Source organism: Thrips palmi, unplaced genomic scaffold (genome assembly GCF_012932325.1).
Source record: "Thrips palmi isolate BJ-2018 unplaced genomic scaffold, TpBJ-2018v1 HiC_scaffold_19, whole genome shotgun sequence".
NCBI lineage: Eukaryota > Metazoa > Arthropoda > Insecta > Thysanoptera > Thripidae > Thrips > Thrips palmi.
This window is the reverse complement of record NW_023144628.1, coordinates 6,228,038-6,248,695: the sequence shown is the minus strand read 5'-3', so window position 1 is coordinate 6,248,695 and position 20,658 is coordinate 6,228,038. Positions and strand designations below refer to the sequence as shown.

General features: G+C 62.0%; 1 protein-coding gene across 1 annotated transcript; it reads right to left on the bottom strand.

Moving 5' to 3' along the window:
* Nucleotides 1-47: 47 nt before the first annotated feature.
* Nucleotides 48-8,328, bottom strand: LOC117646503 (prohormone-1-like). The gene is made up of 3 exons (XM_034387507.1): nt 8,247-8,328; nt 3,837-3,963; nt 48-736 (listed from the first exon to the last, which is right to left on the bottom strand). The coding sequence occupies exons 2-3, from the start codon at nt 3,957-3,959 to the stop codon at nt 572-574; spliced, it is 288 nt and encodes a 95-aa protein (XP_034243398.1). The 5' UTR covers nt 3,960-3,963; nt 8,247-8,328; the 3' UTR covers nt 48-571.
* Nucleotides 8,329-20,658: the final 12,330 nt, after the last annotated feature.

Here is a 20,658-nt window from a genome sequence, read left to right as displayed (position 1 = left end):
GTGATCACTTGGGCCAGGGAGAAAGAACGAAGAACATTCAACACAGATTCAGTAAAGGCAAGTGATTTAATGGCCCCGCTCCAGGGTGTGACTCTTGCAATCCCGAGATGAATAACTTAAAATGAAAGACTAATGAATGGTAATTACAATCCTGCGGCACTATTTAACCAGGTTCTGTTTAAAGACACTTATCTACACCTTAATTAACTTAGTTAACTGAATTATTACACTGAAATACATCTTAATGACTAGCGCGCCAGATGCGCCTGACCAGCCGTCTAACAAAACACGCCGCGTAATACTATAGTTTCTTTCTTCTTTTTTACCATTTTCTTTCTTGTTGAACAGAAAGGTGAAACACGAGGGGCGAAACAACTTTGAACAATTGTGTACATTCTTATTTCAAAATCAAATTTTTTCTCGTCATATCCACGTTCTTTCTAAATTATTTTTCCGTTATTTCGACGTTATTTCAAGGGAAAACGTACACCAAAATTCAAGTTGTTTCTCCCTCGGCGAAACTTGAACAAAATGGAGGTGGTGGAAAGGGACGCGCCTACGGGCCGATGCTCTATTTGCCGAAGCAGGAGACGGCGTTGAAGGCGCACTGCTTCCAGTAGGAGCGCTTGCGCTGCAGGTCCGTCACGTCCATCTCCTTGCGCAGCTTGTTGACCATCTGCTTGGCGAACAGGTAGTTCATGAGCGCCGTCTCCACGCTGCCGTCGTCGTCCATGAGCTGCAAGAACACGCGGGGCATTAAAGAGAGAGGGAGAGAGAGAGAGAGAGACCCTTAATGAGCTCGGCCTGGTTCGACTTATTGTTGTCTCTGCGGGGCTGGACCCCGGCCACGGGACTCCGGCCACGGGAGCCGCTGCACTCCAGGGCGCCGCGTGCGGGAGGGAGCTCCAACCTGATCCCCCTTAACGCTTAACGCCACTCCTTGCCCCAGTTCCACCCTGAAATAGGAGACGGCATTTTCCCCCCAGAATATTTTGTAGACGCCTTAACTACCATCTTCAAAATGATTGCCTTTTAATTTTTTAATCCGCATACCACGTGCCTTATTTTCGGCCGATTTCTCACACACCATCCCCCGCGTACACTGGATAGCCCTTCCCATGTATAGGACCGTGCCCGATCAAAGACGCCCCCTCACACCCGAATCGAAATCGGGCACGTGGTACATGGAAGTCCCCTCATTAAGCCCTCCGTTTCGGCAGCCAGCGGTACGGACTGGCCCCGCGGATAACGGCTGCCCCGCCCCCGCGAGGGGCACGGGCGGGGCCCCCGCGGGGGCCTTGTTGCTCACCTGGAACACCGATAGAGCGACCCCTGTCTGCCTCACAATGACTGAGCACCGCCTCGCCGCGCCACGGCCACGCCACTGCGCGTGCAGCGCCCCCTATCGGGCGCGACGGGAACAATGTCCGGCCCGCGCCGCCCCACCGGGCACAGGGCAAGGGCGTGGGATTTCCAGAACGGTACTCCGAGAAAAGGACCCCAAGAATCTGCTGCGACTTACAGCAGTCTGATACGGAGCACTCTTTTCACCGCTGTGCCTCTCTCTCGCACTCCTTGGGCGTTTCGAGAGAGACGCAGCGACGCGGCTGAGCCGCGGCGAGTTGCTTCACCCCGATGGCGGTCTCGGCGTCGCGGGGCGTCGGGCCGGTGATGATGACGCACAGCCCTTAAATGGAAGAATTGGAAAAGGTCGCTGGAGGCAGTCTGCCCCGCGGGCCCTGCAGGGCCGCCAGGGGCGCCGTGCCGTGCCATGCCGTGCCGTGCCGCGGCCGCCGAGCCGGGCTCAGTCTTTACAGCGATCGTTAAGTTGATTCCCCGTCGCCTCCGCGAGATTGCAGAGGGGAGTGGGGAGGGGCGGGGCGGCCAGGAGGGCTGGGCCGGGGCCGGGGCCGGGGCGGCCAGGACAAGGAATTTCCAATTTTCGGCGCGCTGTCCGTTCGGGGCTCGTTACAAATACACAGCCGTTATTCTCCAGTCGCGCGGGCGGCGGCAGTGTGTCTGCCGGGTCCAGGGACTTCCAGGGAGCGAAGCCCTTCGCGACAAAAGGGCCCTGACTTTGAAGCGGGGATCCCTCCAAAGCTGGGGCCCTTTTCGGCGGGTCGCGGGGCTCCTCGACGAGGCCCGCATTGTGACCGGAAGCGCGCCGCACTGCCGGAAGTGGAGGCCGCCCCGATCCGACAAACTCGCCGCTGTTTTCGGCGGGGCTTCCGCTCATTCGCCGCTAATTAATGTCGCCGCCGACCGCACAATAAAATGACGGAAACAAAAGCAAATTGAATACGCGAATCGAGGGAAAACTCCGTCCGCTGCGCGGCCCTGCCTGCAATCTCCGTCGACTCCGCGCGCGGCCTGCCGGGGCCTGCCGGAGCATCCGTGCACGCTGTCCATCGGTCCGTATTTCTCTGGGGAGCAGCGGGAGCAGCCCACCCCGGCAGCCCGGCCTTCCCGGCCGGGCCTCGGCCGCCGTATCAAGAGCGAGGGGGAGCATGGTGGTCTTATCGCAGCGCATACACGAGGCGACTTTCCCAGGCCGCCTTTGCTTCCAGGGAAGGAAGGAACGGCAGCGCCGGGCATCGCGAACTGGAAAAGGCGAGGCGGGGCGCGCTGCCTTCGTTCTTTTCAACGCAGTGTAACTTTCTGCGCGGCAATTACGGATCTGGCTGAAAAGATGTTAATTCGGGCTGAAAAGAACCGAACGGCGGCTCGGCGGTTCGTCCACGTGGGAGCGCCACCGTCACCTCGATAATCGCACCATAAACCTGCCAGCGCCAGCCCTGGCCCTGGCCCCGGCTGCTTGTCTGTACCTTCGCGTCCAAACTGCGTCGCCCATGCAAGCGCGGCCCTGCTGCCCTCAACAGCAAGCCTGCAAAGCCCCCCGCCCCGCCCCGCCCCGCCCCCTGACGCGCGTGTCAGGTCCTTGGAGAGGACGGCGTCAGGCCTGGGCCGCGCCGCGCCGCCACGAGTAGGGCAAGGCCGCGGCAAGGCCGCCCCGAGGGCTATGCGCCGCGCTGCAGCTTCCTGGCGGGAAAGGCGTATCGAGAGGCTTTGAGCGGCCCCACTGTGAAACGCAGGCAGCCACGTGCGGCATGTGATGTATGTCGCAGGCCAGGCACGGCCAGACGGGGCCAGGCTGTACTCTGCTGCTGCAGGCGTCGCCGAAGGCTGCAGGGAAGGCGCGCTGCGGAGGCGGACGCTGGAGGGGGGGGGCGTCGGGGAAAATGAATTTTAAAGGAATCCTTTGAGGCGAGCGTGGCGTCCTTTACGGGCCGCTGGCGTGCCGCGGAAAAGAATGAAGCTCAAACGCGAGGGGGAATGACGTAGGCGCGACCATGCGCGCCGCGCGAGACCGCCGCGACGTGCCAACTTCGCAGCGCTGGGGTGTTCGTTTCTGTTGTGAGGGGTCGCAGGGGGTTTCATAAAACGCGTTGCGGGGACACGGTGCGGTCCGGCTCGGCGTGCAACAAGCTCGCCGAGGCCGAGGCCTGCCACGTGGGGGCCGCGGGGGCCACCTGTGGCTGTTGCTGCCCGCCTGTGGTGCCTGCCTGGCCGTGCCTGCGGCGGGCTGAGTGCCGCGCTAGGCCGCGCTAGGCCCCTTCAAGGCTAGGCCACCACGGCCGGGCCGCGCATCGCCGCATGCGGGTCGCCGACCCAGCACGGCGCTCCCCGCCGCCGGGGACACTGCGTGCCACACCGTGGGACTCTAGGACAGCCGACAGCGGCAGCGCAGACAGACTGCTGCGATGGAGAGACGTCCTTCGGCGGCCAATCTCGCTGCAAAAACGGGGTACACTGCGAAAGAAACGAACGATACTCACGTCCAGCTCGTTGATTATCCGCTCCTTCTCGCCGGTGGGCTGTGCGCTGGCCACCCAGCTGAGGGCCAGCACTGCCACGGCCAGGAGGACGAACCAGGAGGGCGCGAAGCGGCTGGTGGCCATGGCGCTGCAACACACACACAAACGTCACACCGAGTTCCGTGGACTGTGGGCGCCCTTTGACCCTCCGCCGGTAAGGCGAGGCGGGACAGGTCAGCCGAGAAGCCGGCCAGCTAGTTAGAAGTTTTGTAAGGGCCAGTCGGGCGTCGTGTTTCGCGGAGGTGGGGCCGGCAGACCCGCACGGCACAGGGCCGCCAGTCGCGAGGAAATCGCAGAGGAGAGAAAGAGTCGGCATTGGCCATAGGACACCGCGTGCGGGTTGGGCAGCCCGCCCCGCGCAGCTCAGACTTCTCCCTGTTTTCCCATCATGCTCGAACAAGGCCCCGCGGCCAACGCAAACACCCGGCCGGCTGCACTGTCAAATTCGGTCGTCTTTACCTCACTCTCGTAAGCCGAGGCGGGCAGGACGCTCATCAATAATTCGTCCTCCTGTCGAGCAAGCTCGCCAACTTGTTGTTTCTCCGCGGCAAAAGTAGTGAAAGTCCAGACCGCCTGCGGGAACACGTCTCTTGTTTGCTCGGCGCGGTGGTGCGCGCGGCCGCCTCCACGATGATGAGGTCTTGCTTCGAGTCCTCGCGGCGCCGCGCGGTGAGTTTACCGTCCTCGCAGGTGGCGCGGTCCAACGCCTGCCTTGGACGCAGCATTTAAGTAGCGTCCGTTTATTATTTTCGCCAGTGTCCGAGTGGGATATTCTGGTTGGCGCGCACTCTCTGTCCGGCAGAGGGCTGGTACGCCAGGCGTGAAACCCTCAGGGTGATGAAGTAATGATCTAATGAGAGCGTCCCGGCCCGGCTGCCTCCCCCCCTCCCCCCCTCTTCCTCGCACACCCTCGCCTCCCCGCCCCATCAAGAGCCACCCGTGCTTGTCTTTCCAGTCGAGCGGGCAGCAGCATGCCAGCCTCATGGCGTGCTTCCGGACTCCGGACCCACACTTTTTGCCCTGCGGGTCGTTTTCTTCGCTCTGTCTCTCTCGCGCATAGACGGTACGTCCCATGAGTGCGATGAGGCAGAGCGACGAAAACGACTCTCGGAATCAGTGTGCTGTCGATCGGGCCGAGACCGGGGGCGGGGACGAACCGGGACGGACACCCACGGTGCATCCCACGGCGACGATTCCCACAGTCACAGATCCATGAATGAGAATGAAGCTTGATCCACCGGCCGAGCGGTTGGCCAACTTGTCGATAATAACGGCCTGGCAATACTGCGTGGGAACGCTTACAGGCAGTGCATGACCACCAACTCGACCACCACCACCACGAGTACCACTAACGAACGCGAGTGGCGCGCAAAAAACGCGGCGGACACGGCCCAGGCTGATTGGCCGCCGTGTCGTTTTAATTCCCTGCACGGGTCAGCCACAAATAGTCCGCGGCGGTTGGACGACGGACATCGACAAAGAGGAAGCGAGCAAAAAGAACGCCCACCCCGGCACATGGCGGAAGATTTATTGTATTCACATTCTAGTTCTGAGGGGATTTATTTTCCTAGCGCCGAGGGTTCTATTTGAGCAGCGCGGCCACACGGCTGCACAAGACGTCAACTGAAGAAAAGCCAAACAGAAACAAACACAACAAAAAATGCGGCGTGGGTACTTGAACCCGCTCCGCCGCACCTTTCCAAAGCGTTCGCGCGGCGCGCGGCTCAAATCCGGGGCCTGCCTATGTATGAGATCCTCGCGGCCAAAGGGCGTCGAAAGTGGCTGGGATGGATTTGGCGTGTCGGCCGAGTCGAGTCGAGTCGGGGCGACACCGCACAGTGGGCCAGAAGGCCGGTGGAGGTGGACAAAACTCTAGACGCGTTTTGAGCTCCAGAGTCGCTAAACAGGACTCGAACCGAGCGTGTGACCCCACCAATGGATTCCCCGTTCGGAGAGCAATCCATTGGTGGGGTCACACGTTCGGTTCGAGTCCTATTTATAGACACTGGTGCTCAAAACGCGTCTAGAGTTTTGTCCGCATCCACCGGTCTTCTGGCCCACTGTGCACCGCCCTGCCTTGTTGCCTCGTTGGCCCAGAACACATTTTAAAGGCAAAGTCCGCGCCGCCCCACCCCGCTCTGCTCAGTCCGGCGACTGGCGCCGCGTTGTCATTCGCTTCGTCGCTTCGTCGCTCTGTCTCCGTCGCACTCACGGTGCGCTTCGTACAGTGCGAGAGACAGAGAGGTGGAGTGACTTTCGGAATCGCTCGGTATCTTCATTACGGCCAACTCGACCTGAACTCGGCCAGCACGGGCCAACGAGTCGGCTGGACTCCGGCACTGGATCCGGTGACAAAGTCAGCCATTCCGGCCAGTGCTTTCGTCGCTCTGTCTCTCTCGCACTCATGGGGCGACGACGCGCTGCCCGGAATCATACTGCTGCTTATCTGACGCCGGACTGGGCGCAACAGGACGGCAACTTTGGCGGCGCGTGGGTGTCGCCACTGTCGCCTCTCTCTCTCTTTCTCACTCGGGCGATTTTATCCTCGGCTAAATGTCGTTGCGCGCCGTTCCGGCAAAGTTTTAATAAGATGTAGCGCAGGCCTGTCCTCTCGGCGTCGAATGTGCACGCGCGAACGGCCGACAAGGCAGTGGAGGAGCCCCACCGGAGATACGCGGGCAACGCAATTGGTGGGGCCACAATTATCCGACCGCGTTTAGCGATTTGGAGCTCGAAACGCGTCTAGAGTTTTGGCCGCGCCACAGTGTCCTTCGCCCTTCGTTATGTTTGCCCGGAGTGCCTCGCGGCGCATCGGTTAGTTCGCAGCCCCGCCGCGCTGCCGCCGGGGGCGGTGCCGCGCCGTCCGCCCCATACGGGCCGGGCCGTCGGAGCGACGAGTGATTGCTTCGAGATGGAGAGAGATGGAAGGCGCAGGGCACAATGGTGGCCGTTCTGTTGTCTCGATACCAATCTCACGTCCATCCGTCCGTCCCTCCCGCGTCGTCTATTTTCCTTTCTATTTTTGTCGCCAGTCACGCGTTTTGAGAGCCAGCGAGCCAGGATGACGGGGGGGGGGGGGGCCTCAATCGGCCGGAGACCGGCGGTGGAGGCGGTCAAAAATCGCGGACGCGTTTGAACGAACTTGCGGCTTGAACGCGTCGAGAGTTGTTGCGGCCGCCTGAACGGCCCTCTGCAGGGCGTCCTCGGGGAGGCCCGGCACGGGGCCGCCCCGCCATAAGGCTAATAGGGTGATGGATGCTGCAGTGCGGGGAGGCGCGACCGGCCGCTGCACCAGTCTCGATCCCGAAAAGCCTCGTCGCCCCGTCTCTCTCGCACCCCCACGGAGCGCCCCGTGAGTGCGAGAGAGACAGACGCTCCGCCGCAACCACGGTACGGGGTGGGCAATGTAGGGCGTGTGGTCTAGATTGGCAAACTCGTTCGTCAACAGCTCCGCGCGAGGGGAGGGGGGGGAAGAGAGGGCAAACACAAAAGAACGCGATCTACTTTGTCGCGGACTGATTTGCATATGGGCAGCGCCCACATCTGTTGGAAAAGGATTAAGTAAAAATGCAGAGGCATTCATTCAACGTGTTTCGCGGCAAACAGTACAGTGTGCCGACGTCCGCACGGTGAACTCTTTCAAAGCGGGAAATTCTCCTGCTGGAACAAGCGATCCGAAACAGCGCTCGTTCTGTCTCTCTCGCTCCCCTACGGGGCGTCGTGCCACGAGTGCGAGAGAGACAGAGTCACGTGGCCCGCCACGCCGCGGCCGTCGCATCGCCTCGCATCGCCGAAACGACATGCCGACGGCGCGCAGATATTGCGTCGCGGTGCGCGGCGCGACGCCACACGCCGCAACCTTCATCGCTCCGAGCAGCCAGCAGCGAAAAAAAGCAGTGCGGTGCAGCTTGACCTGGCGGCGCACTGCTTGTGCTTGCTTTGGGCCGACAAAGGCTCAACGGCGACGCCCCACCCCGGTCGCCCGCCGCCGGTACAAAGTTGCAGGCTGCACTGTGCTGCCAGTCTTGCAATGTATGAGGCTGCGTAGCGAAATGTCCGCGTCCCATGTGAATCCAAAAGCACGCCAACACAACGACACCCACACAAGAACCAACTTTGTGTACTTGCCCGCGCCGCGACGCACTTTTCTCAAACGCCATTCCCGCGCGCTGTGAATAATACACATCACTACGTAGAACTCGCCTAACTCAAAGCTAAGAGACGACGAAAAACAACAACAGAACAACACATTGAATCCTGTTTGACCCCCACTCCGATCAGAATAACTCCACTATGGCTATCAGATCGACGTCCGGAGGTAATCACAGGGACGCACCGCTGCACCGCTGCACCGCTGCACCCGGCACTCACCTATGAGGAGGAGGAGGGCTGCCGAGGGCTGCGGGGGTCGCGCTGCTGCAAGGACGTGCCGTCGACAGAGGATTCCAGTCCGCCGGGGCGCCGCCTTTTATAAGCTCGACGCGCGCCCCACCACCGAGGCCCCCACCACGGAGCGCCGCGCCGCCCCCTCCACGCCGGGGGCCGCCACCGCCGCCGCCGCCACCGCCACCGGGGGCAGGACCGCCCCGTCCAGCCGCCTGCCCCGGTGCATGTGCAGCTGTGCAACAACCTCCACATGCGCACAGTGGGCCAGAAGACCGGCGAAGGTGATGGAAAATCTGGACACGTTTCGCGCTCCAGAGTCGCTAAATGGGACTCTAACCGAACGTGTGATCCCCTCAGTCGATTGCTCTAGGAACGAGGAATCCATTGGTGGGGTCACACGTTCGGTTCGAGTCCTGTTTAGCGACTCTGGAACTAAAACGCGTCCGGGATTTTGACTGCCTCCTCCGGCCTTCTGGCCCACTGTGCGACGTGGTGGGGCTTACACTACCCCCGTCCCGCTGAGGGCCCACGCCGCCACAGCACGCCGCGCTGCCGGCGCGCTAAATGTTTGCCGCGGGTTTGCTCGGAGCAATCACAAGGAAATGAGCTTTGCCAAGTGCTTTGCAACCCACTGCGGCCCCGAGCGGCACGCGCGTCGGTGGGTATCGCAATGCCGGCACACGCGGACGGCCAGGGGCGTAAACTGCATGGCCTGCTTGCTCAGGTGGACCCAAACTTGTCTCCGGCAGCACTCCCAGCCCTGTTTTGCGACTCCGGAGCTCAAAACGCGTCTTTAGTTTTTGCCGTCGGCGCCGGCCTTCTGGCCCACTGTGCGCCGCGCCGCCGCCACGCGGCCGGAACAAAAAGGGGCGTTCTTTTCACCTCCGAGCACCCCGCCGCCGTCGTCCTCCCCCTGGCCGTCGGCCTCCCCGCCGCCCTCGTGCAGGCTGTGCTCTTGTTGCCGGACGACGATGATAAGGTGCGGCGGGGGCTCCACTGGAGCGGCCCCCCATGGGGCCCCGTCTGCCGCCGCGTCGCGCTGTCTCTCTCGCACCGCTGCGGCGCGCGGCGTGAGTGCAAGAGAGAGAGAGAGAGAGCCCCCCGTGTTCGGCAGCGCCCCGGCGGACGCATGCCACGCGCGGGACGGCCGGGACGGCGCTATCAGCACTAATTACGATGCGGGGGCACACACAGGCCCTTCCCCCTCCCCTCCCCCCTCATCGTGCGCCGCTATTACCAAATCCTTTTCTCGGTTGTCCACAACCAAAAGAGATTCAATATTTGCGTGGTGGAGCCGCCCCCGGGGCCTTGCCGAGACTGGGGAAAAAATAGGGATCGGGGAGGGGGCGGGGGCGGGGGCGGCGAGGGGCCTCAGACGTCACCGCCCCCCTCCCACCCCCTCTCGTCGCCCTGGGCGCTCACCTCCAATCCGACGACACGACGTACGTATTCCCATATACCGAGTTAAACATCCTCCGAAATGACGCAGTCCTCGGATATGCAGCAGCACAGCCAAAAAAATGGGCGAAAAAACATAAAAAGAGAGAGAACAGACGACGACTCCGCAATCAAGGAAGACTCCGGTCCCATCGCGAGTCGAAACACGAATCTCATTGGGCTGCTCCTCCGCGATGTGTGTGTGTGTGTGTAAGTGGGTGCGCGTCGATCGGCAAAAGCAACAAAGGACTGGCTGGCGGCGAGGGCGCACAGTGGGCCAGAAGGCCGGTGGAGGCGACCAAAACTCTAGACGCGTTTTTAGCTGCTGGGTCGGTAAACGGGACTCGAACCGAACGTGTGACCCCATCAATGGATTCCTCGTTCGGAGAGCAATCCATTGGTGGGGTCACACGTTCGGTTCGTGTCCCATTTAGCGACTCTGGAGCTCAAACGTGTCTAGAGTTTTGGCCGCCTCCACCGCTCTTCTGGCCCACTGTGGGGCGGGGACACGTCGCCGTGATGAAGGAGACGACCTCCTCGCCGCAGAAAAGGAAAAGAGCAGCCAAACTCCGCAGCCGGTCGGTCGGTCGGGCGGGCGGGGAAGACGCAAAAAGATACCTGTATCGAGTGTCCTGGCGCGTACTACGCTGGGGTGGGACGGAGATAGACCGAGGTGGAGGTGGCGTCGCTGGGCGTCGCGAGGGCAGGGCAGGGCAAGGCGCCTCGGGCCGCACCTTCGTCACTTTGTTTTGAGCCGTCGCTGGAAATCCGGATCGGGACGGCTACACAGAAGACTGACTTCGAGAGTCGTTTTCGTCTCTCTCTCGCACTCAGCGTCCCGTACAGTTGCGAGAGAGACAAAGCGACGGAAACGATTCTCGGAATCAGTTTGCTGTCACGATGTCCGCGACGTCAGGGTTTCATTGAGAGGCTCCTCGCTGCGATCAGCGCCCACTGTCCACGCCACTCAACCAGTGCGGGGTCGGAGTGGCGAATCGCCTAGGTCGCGCCGCCCGAAACAAGTTGCCGAAAAAGGAGAATAGAGGGGTCTGTTCGCGAAGCGTCTCGGTGAAAGTTCTGTCTCTCTCGCACTCATGGGGTGCTCCATACCGGTGCGAGGGAGGCAGACCGATCAGCCTCCTGACGGACACGACCTACAGAGGCGGGCAACGGCCGCATCTGTCCAACAAATGAGGCTGCCTTAAAAAAAAATTGAAAACATTTGTGTTGTTGATCCTCCTCCTCCCCCCTCTGTCCGTTCCCAATATAACTGCCGGACCCGCCGGGCGCAGTGACGGCCGCCCATTTTGAGAGGCCGACAGGGAGGTTCATTTCCACTGAGCGGTAAAGTTGCAATAGCTAATCCGCAACTTTGGCAGCATTGCCGCCACCGCGCCGCCCACCTCGTCGCGCGCCGGTGGCTCACCCCTCCCCTCCGCCCCTCCCCTCCCCTCCCGGCAGCCCCGGCGGGGGCGTCCGAATGACGCGTTTGCCGCTTTATAGCCGACGGAAACTCCCGCCAAAAAGAGGCAAAATTGCGACGACCGCTCGCTCCCCCGGTCTTGTCCTCGTGCTGGCTGCTGCTGCTGCTGCCGCTGAGCGATTCAAAAGAGTCATATTCATGTTTCTCTCACACCCCACAGGACGCCTCATGAGAGCGCGACAGAGAGAGAGAGAGAAGAAGGAAACGACTCTTTCGCGGAATCAGTCTACCGCTGGCTGCCGCGCACTTTATTGAAACGGCGATATCAAATTCGAAATCGGATCGCGGCGGGACAGACACGTCTTGAATGGGCGGACGGCCAGACCTGTCTGTCTGCCTGCCTGCCTGCCTGCCTACCCGCCTGCCCGCCTGCCTGCCTGCCTGCCTGACAACGTCTCCATCTGAATCGCAATCAGAAACGAGGCCGGGGCGGAAGCCGAGCCGAGGAAGCCGAGCCAAGAGCGCGTAACGTCATTTTCAGCCTCGTTCGGCCAGATTTCACGGAGCATTACGCCCCGCTGGGAAACGCGCTGGAAAAGGGGGGGAGGGGGGCTGCAGTTAGCGCACCAGGTGGCGTCTGGGCCACGAGGATCCGATGCAACCGGCGGGGATAGAGCGCGCCGAAGCGCCGAATCTCAGCCAACACTGCCAGCGGGCCAGAAGACTGGTGCAAGCAAGAAACACTCCTGGACGGGTCTTGAGCTCCAGAGTCTCTAAACGGGACTCGAATGGAACGTGTTCGAGCGTGTTGCTCTCCGAACGAGGAATCCATTGGTGGGGTCACCAGTTCCAGTCCCAATAAGCGACTTGTCACCGCTCAAACTGGCCTCGCGCGCGGACGAGGTTCCGCGAGTCGCCGCGAGATGGCGCTGCGCGCGCCGAGCCGCCGCACGCTCGCGGTGGCGACCTAGGTTAGCGTAGTAACTAGGTTTTCAGCCAAGTAACGTCTGCGCTTGTGACGCAAGTACCGCACCCTCGGGTGCCTGCGGCACTTGCGTCACAAGCACTCAAGACAGATGCCTACGTAGGGACTCCAAGAGCGTCCCCCATTCACCCAGGACCCCGCACCCGAGGATATCCAACACCTCACAGGCGCGGGAAATCCTAACGGGAAAGTACTGCTGACTGAGCGGCACCAGCCCCTCCTCCCCACGGGGGAGGGCACAAACAACACCCTCCTGTCTCCAGAAAGTACTCGCAAGGGGAAAAGTATGGTGGCTGGAGGGAACACCGCATCAATGAAGAGCAGTCCCCCGGACTCAATGGACACAAAGTGGGCCCTCGGCCGAAGAGAAAAGACTCTATAGACTCAAGACTAGCGTTAAATGCAACTGTGGGCTACGGCCGAAGAGAAAAGACTCTATACTAAGTTAAGGACAGGCAACAATAAAAACAGGGTCGATCAAAGACTGAACCCCTAAAATTAAGCTAAGAATGTAGCTAGAGTTCAAATCAAATAAACACACATGGCACTCGCCATTAAAACAACAACAAAAACACGCAAGGCACTTGCACATCGCCAAAACAAAACCAGCACCTGCATAATGCACCTGCTCCAACAAGCACGCAAGACACTTGCCATCAAAATAACAACAGGTAGAACGTAGAATCGTGGGGGGGGGGGGCTGCCGCCCCCCCACACCCCCCCGCCAATAACCCGGGATCATTCCCCTCTCTTCATAAACGCGCTGGGAGTCTGGCAACTCCAAGCTACAACAGAATATAAACCCGAACCTTTTTCCCACCCTCCAAGGTGGTTTTTCAATCGGAACTACAGTCATAACCAGTGCAATCGCACCACTGAACTAATGAATGGACTAGCAGCCATTTCAGCTATAAATTAGCACATAAGTTATTTCTAGGCCGCAAGGTGGAAATAGTAAAATAAGACCCCTTAGTACTTAGTGAAACATTGTACTAAAAGAAAGCAAATAAAGCCATTTTGAAATCGAAAATCTTTGGGTTAACAGGGCTACCGGAGGTTCACAGGTTTGCACAAATCATCGGCCCCTCGGCCTGAGCAATTGGAGCGGAACGATAGGTCAACTGAAATATTCTCCGATGGCGGCGAGCACCACCCGGCTGTTCCACGAGGAGGGCGAGTGTCTGCTACGGCCTGCTTCTCTCCCGCACCTCCTCGGTGGGAGCTCAGACCTGATCGAGCACACAGGTGACCCGGTGGATTACCGCCACCTAGCGGCGACGGAATCGAAAGCCGCTTGCCTCAGGAACGCTCAGGAAGGGCGTGGGGAGGGGAAGGGGCCTTATTGGGGCTTGTTTGTTCGCGTACAATCTGAGCGAGCGCCCGCTTAAAAAGAAACCACGCGCATGCCGCGGAGGAGCGGCTCACACAGTGGCACACAAAGCTCTCTCTCTCACACACACTCACGCGCGCGCGCGCCAACACAGGTTCTCATGTTTTAGCCGTACGTTTACGCGAGACCGGAGCGCCGAGGCGCGCGAAGAACATGCACGGCGGCTTTGGACGCGAGAATTGCGTATCGCGCGTGTATTGCTCCCTGGGCGCCGCCGTGGCGGGGGAGGGGGGGGGCGTTCGAACACCGACGTCGGTGGCGCCAGAGAGCTCCGAGCAAATACCGTCCTCGTATTCACAGTGCAGGAGGCTTGCTCGCCCCGCCGCGCTCTGTTCGCGGCGACCGCGGCCACCTTGGCGACGCGCGGCGGCGAGTCCTTCCTCTCACTCGCCCCGTCCCGTGACGTGAGCCACGACTCCGAGTCGCCGTGACGCCACCCGGCCCCCTCGTCGGCCGTCGTCGGCGTCCTTTGAAGACCCCACACCCACGCGCCACCTCGCCTCGTCGCGCTCATGCTGCATATCAGGGCGGGCAGACTGATTTGTCAACATCGTGTCGCCGCTCTGTCTCTCTCGCACACCGTAGGGGAGCGACAGGGACAGGGCGACGGAACTGCTGTGCGGGATCGCGCAGGTGCCCCTTTTCCACGCCCCCTTGGTCCGCCTCGGGGGCCCCGGGCCGGGCGGGGCGGCCGGGCCAAGGGCCGGGCGGGCGATGTGCGATCCCTTGCTAACAGCGTAATCTGCATACGCCCCCGGGCCCGGGCCGCCCAGGCCGCGCAGGCCGCCCAGGCCGGGCTGTTGCGTGCCGGGATGGGAATTAGCCAAGTAGCCACAAGGCACCACGAGGCGCAGGGCGAGGAGCGGCAGAGGGGCGGCGGCAACCCGATAAATCCACTTCGGCCAGGTCGCGTTGCCCACGCCTTCGAGGGGATCACCACCGCTAGCACGTCGCACGTCGTGTCCGTCACCGTGGAGGAGGGCCTTCTTGGGCCGGGCCAGGGTGGCCGCCGACACCCATTTGCAGCGCGTGCCGCTAGAACCCCAAAGCCGCGGCGCCGAGACACCAGGGCCACTGCACTGGCCGCGCGTCGCATCAGGAAAAGCGGGAGGGAGAACGAGCGGGAAGGAGCGGTCCTGCTTGTCCTTAGCGGAGCTGCACGTGAGGGAGCCCCTGTGATGGAGAGGGTAGGCAACGCGCCGCGCACGCCGATCGCAGGGCTGCCTACCTGCACGGCGCTCTCCTCGACTTAAGAGGTTACTCCACGATGGGGTAAAACGACTCTCGGAGTCAGTCCACTGTCCGAGGCCGTAGTAGTCCGCCGGGCCGCCGGGCAGGCCGTCGGCAAACAGAATTACCTGCCGCCAAATCAGTCGCAAGTCAATTTCATTTAGGACGGCGCGTCGCGAAGCCGCGAATTGGATTTCTTCTTGTCGTTCTGAATGGGCGACCGTGGACGACGGACAGAGCCCCGGCCCGCAGGCTCGTTCCAAGAGTCGTCGCTCTGTCTCTCTCGCACTCACGGGGCGTCTGCGACAGGCGCCAGAGAGAGGAGCGACGAAAACGACGACTCTCGGAATCAGCCTGCCGGTTCTGCCGGCGACGGGCGGCGGTTTGAATGTTTCATGCATTCTTCTTCTAACTGCGGACTTCTTCCATTCGTCGCTCCTCTGCGAGATTGGAGGACGGCAATGCCCGAAAGCCGAAAAGCGTGAACCCTGAACCGTCGACCCGCGGATGGAACCAAAGGGACTTTAATTGGATGGAGGGGTGCGGGTGGGGGGGGGGGACGAGGATGCAACGCGTGTTGTGCCGTACACTGTGCCCTACAGGGCCGTGGGGGCCACCCGGGGCCACCCCTCCCGGCACGGAGGGTGTTGTCAAGTGAATTTGACGGGGACCGCGGGCTGAAGGGAGGAGGGGAGGGGAGGGGAGGAGGTCGAACTGTCGGTCCCGGCACGCGGCAGGTGGTGGTCGGGTCCGCGGTTCGAGTCCCATTTAACGACTTAACGACTCCGGAGCTCAAAACGCGTCTTGAATTTTGACCGCCTCCACCTGTCGTCTGGCCCACTGAAAGTCGTCCACGCGCGGGTCAGCATGTCCTCTGGTCTTTGGCGAGGGACTCCGACGGGAGCGCTGTCCCGGCGGCACGGCGGCAGGTGTGCTCCCTCACTGTCAGATTGACAACGGGGGGCGACGCGAGCGACGCGAGCGCGGACAGCGGCGCATTATGGAAATGGACGTCCCGTGCCGCCCTGTCCGTGACGGGCTGTCCTGGACGGGCTGTCCCTCCACATGCTCCGCCATGCTCGTCACGGACCGCCACTAATCTCCAAGGGCCGCGCGCTGCAGTGCCGGGCTGCGGGCTGCACCTGTAGACGGATTACGGTGGATTTGCCAGAAGACCGGCGGAGGCGGCCAAGACTCCAGACGCGTTTTGAGCTCCAGAGCCACTAAACGAACGTGTGACCCCACCAATGGATTCCTCGTTCGGAGAGAGTCTGTGTGTGTGCCAGTGTGTGAGTGTGTGTATGCGCCAGTGTGTGAGTGCGTGGACGTGGTGTGAACGTGGTCGCGCCGCAAACCCCGCAGGCCGCACCAGGACCAGGCTCACACGGGGACAAGCCGACCACCTGTTTACTATCGCCGGGGGTATCACACGGTCAATCCTCATCCCCGGCCCGTTCTGCCGCGCCTGGGCCGAGCCGAGCCGAGCCGAGCCGAGCCGAGCCATCAGCCCCGACGACCGGCGGCGCCCGAGGATGTGGAAGATGAGGACCGAGGGGCGTGCAGGGCGGGGCGGGGCGGGGTGCTCCGGGAAAGCAGTGCAAGATCAAAGGAAGGACACCTAACTTGATTCACCGGCTCGTGAGGCGAAGGTGATCGACTGGCCGCTTAATCGGTATCCTGTTGGTGCGCTGGGCTGGGACGTGGGGACAAAATTGAAGGTGTGAGGTTTGCGCTGCAAGAGGATAGCGGAGTAAAAGAGAGCGGTTGACTATGGTCGAGGAATGGAGTGAAGGTGAGCGGTTTGCGCTCTGAGAGGAATTCGACCGTGAGCTGAGGTGCCTGGTGGTGACAGTAGTGACCGCCGAAATGGAAATACTAGAAGCCAGTTAAGGCGGGGACGAAGGGCGGGGCGCGCCCTCTGGTTCTCTTGGACGGAGTTTCAATGAACCGGTCGGAACGGTGGCCTCGGTGACGTGCGCCTGCAGCTCCATTTCCGAAACAGTGCCTTCGTTCCTCTCGCACTCCTAGGGCAGGAGAGAGACAGAGCGACGCACTGCTCGGCCTGCAGGCGAGAGTCGGCCCGGAGCGACAGGGCGACTCTGCGTCGCCACGTCGTCGCCACTGTGGCTGACACTTGCGCGGCGCTCCTGGCGACAGCGGCAAGGAGCTGCTCTCTGATTGATATCCAAACCGGGCCGGGCTGCCGCGACCCGACCTCACAAAGGCGGCAGGGCAACCCAGTCCCCCCCCCTCCTCTCTGCCTCAGTCTTCGAGAAATAATACTGCCATCGCGATCCCAGGCCCACAGCCACGCGGCCCGCGCTGCCGCCTTTTCGCGGTAAGAAAAGAAATGATTAAACAGGGCAGAAAAAGGTATAACAATGTCTCCGCGTTGCGCAAGCCGCGGCCGAAGCCTCGGGGTCACGTTACAGCGTCACCCCATCCGGCGTGACGTCACGCCGTGGCGCCGTCCGTCGTCACGCGGCCAATCGCAGGGCGGCCTCATTGGCGCCGCATTCGGATTCGGATTCGGCGGCCCCGGCAGCGGAAAATACTGCATCACGGCGCACAGTGGATTTGCCAGAGGACCGGTGTCTCCAGAGTCGCTAAATGGGAATTAAATGCGATTAGCCGGCTTAGTTTGGGAGCGGTATTGCAGGAAAGTGGATCAAAACGATAAAACTTTACTTTACCCAACTATACCGTATAATACTGTAAAATTCCGTATTTTACCGTTATTTACGTAACTTTGAATCTTACCGGTATTTTCACATCCCTACGTGTGACCCCACCAATGGATAGCCCTCGGAACGAGGAATCCATTGGTGGGGTCACACGTTCGGTTCACGTCCTGCTTAGCTGCTCTGGAGCTCGAAACGCGTCTCGAACTTCAGCAGCGTGCGCCCCGCCGGTCTTCCGGCAAATCCACTGTGCGGCGGCCCTGCCTTTGATGTACTGCGGATGGACGGGACGGACTGGACGCGCGCCGCGTCTCCCCGCCTTCATGCCGTTCTCTAATTTCGCACTTTGGCGCAACTTTGGCGGCGGATTTTAATCACCGCGGCCAGATAACGATCGCACAACTTGAATGCGGGGACGCGACAAAAACTTTGCTCGGCGGCACCGCGGCTGTCCTCGTCGGCGGAAGGGTCGGCGGCGTCCTGGACGTGCAGGCTGAGGACGGGTTGCATCGCTCTGTCTCGCTCGCACTGCTTCGGGACGTCCGAGTGCGAGAGGGACAGAGCGACGACGAAAGCAGCTGCTGATACGTTTCAGCTGTGTCTCGGTGACAGAAAATGTTTGGAAGCGGGGGCAGTTCCATTGGGGCCGAGGCAGAGCCCTAATCTAATCCGGTCCACTGTTCGTCAAGCCCCGAACGAGGAGTGGTGGGTTCGGACGGTTCGACTCTGGAGACCCAAAACGCGTCTAGAGTTTTGGCCGCCTGCACCACCGGTCGTCTTGCCCACTGTGCATCCCAGTCAGCGGCCGCGTGGCCAGCGAGGCCAGCAAGGCCAGCAAGGTCAGCCCGTGCGCAGCAGCTGCAGTCCATAAAGACCGGACGCCAGGGCCGTTAAAACATAAAGATAAAGACAGGCGGCGTGCCCATGGTGCCCATCCACCTGTCCACGCCACTTGACTCGAACGCCCGCCGCGCGTGCCGCGTCCCTCGCGTCTCGCGGCCTCTGCCGGCCACGGCGCCCTCTGCCGGCGCGCGCCGCAACCCGGGGGCGGCGCGGTGGCGCGGCCGTGGCGGGACGGAGCCTCCGCGCCCCGCCGCTAGAGGGCGTGTGCCGCGCCGCTTCCGGTGGCGTGGCGCGCGGGACGGACGGACGGGCTGTGAGCAAACCACATCACGGGCCGCGACGTAAATATGTCAATGTGCAGCGCGGCCGCGGGCGCCACGACGTCAACTCATGGGTGTTTGTTGACTGGGGACAAGCAGGGGTTGATTGTGTTCGTGTCAGAGGGGGCCCGCCGTCCGGCGTCGCAGCCCTCATGGCGGCGCGGAGATGTGCTGCCGATATGCGGGACGGCCGCGACGGCGCGCGCCGAAAAACACGACCGCCACCAAAACAACGCCGTCGGCGGCCTCGGCCACCACCGCCACCGTCCACGGCTCGGGTGGCAGCAGTAGGCGGCTGACCGCCCCCGCCGCCCCCGCCTCAAAGAGCCAGCGCGGCCCCGCCGCCCCCGCGGACCGTGTCATCGTGTTGGCCCGGCTAATATAGCGCCTCCAGCCAAGCTCCATCACCCGCCCACACCAGCGGCTTACAAACGCCTCCGTCAGCCGAGCCGCGCCGATGCAGCTGGAGGAGAGAAAGAAGAGAGAGACGGGAATAAAACGGGCGGCTTAGCGGCGCGCAGCACTGCGACGCAGTGTCGCCGCCAGGCGTCCAGGAATAGGGCGAACAGGAGGTGCGCGTCGAGCGCGTCATCAGTGTTGTGACACGAACTCTCCTTTCGACACTGGTGCGTCGTGGAAATGTGTGGCTACCGGCCGGCCCCCGGGTGGCGGCGGCGGTTCGGGTCGGGGGTGCTGTGCTACACGTGCCCCCGCTGGTGCGGTGCGCCGCAGCGACGCATCAGGCGGTCTCATGATTACCGTTGGTTTATTCCAGGCAGATCGGGCTCGCAGGGACCGGGGCTGTCGCCGTCGTTGGGGGTCTCGTGCTCGTCGGCGTCCTCCTCGTTGACGTCGACGTCGTGGTGGCGGTGCCCTGCGGCGCGCGGCCACCCACGGTCCGGCACGTGCCTCGACTTACCGCCACCGCCCGCCAGGACGTCGAGCACCCCCACAAGACTGATTCCGAGAGTCGTTTTCGTCGCTCTGTCTCTCTCGCACCTGTGCGACACACCCCGTGAGTGTGAGAGAGACAGCGACGAAAGCGACTCTCGGAATCAGTCCGCTGATCGAGGAGAGAGGCGCACATTGACGTATGGCCGGGCGGCGGCGACCCAACCTTGCCCTCATCCGTCCTCGCTCCGCCAGGCTCGGCCTGGCCATGGCCTGGCTCGCCGTCGGACCGTCCCGGACAGCAGCGACAGCAGCACGGCCCACAATCAGAGCCAACACCATTCACAAAAGGTCAATTAAAAGCTTTCCGTTTTCTTCTTTTTTGGGGGGAGTGGGCGAGGGAGGAGTGGGAGCTCGTAATGGAAACGGAAAAATGAGGTTCTGCACTGCACATAATACTTATAGGAAGGAACGGCACGGGCCCAGAGTAGATACCCACCGTTTGTGGAGACGGTATTTTTCTGTTGCCGGCTCGAGTTTGCGCGGGCAGGTTGTTTTTCTGCTGCCAAAGGCCTGGGGAATGCGAAGGAATGACGAGCTGTGGCGTGGCGTGGCGTGGCGTGCCGTGCTGTTCCACTCCAGTTGTCCAGCGCTGTCGCTCCAGTCACGTCCAGTGGTTGCACCGCGCCCTGTCAGTCGGAGTGCTGCTAGGGCAGGCGGGGCGGGGCGAGGCGGGGCGGGGCGGGCCCAGCAGGGCAGCGACGCAACACGTGGGGAAGCCCCAGTGGCCGTCATCCTGATTGCGGGGGCGTACCGGGCGTACCCCACGCCCCACACCGACCGCTCTCTCTCTTCTTCTTCTTCCTCTTTCCCTTCCTACCTTTCCCCCGTCGCGAGGCCGCGGCACACAGGGCTCGATGCCCGGGCCGATGCCTGAGGCTGTTCTCATGTCGCCATAACAAAAGCACTGCAGCACCACTTAACGCCCTGCTGGGCCTGCCCCGGCCTTCCCCGGCCTGCCCTGCCCCCACCCTTGTTGGCCGGTCACTGCAGGACGCGTCCGGGTGGCCGGGGTAAGGAACTTGGTGGCGACACCCTCGTCGTCTGGGGCTACACCAGCTACACCAGCTACACCAGCTAGGCGCTGCGGCCGTGCTGGCCCTGTACCAGACTCGCAACCAATACTCGCCCAAACAA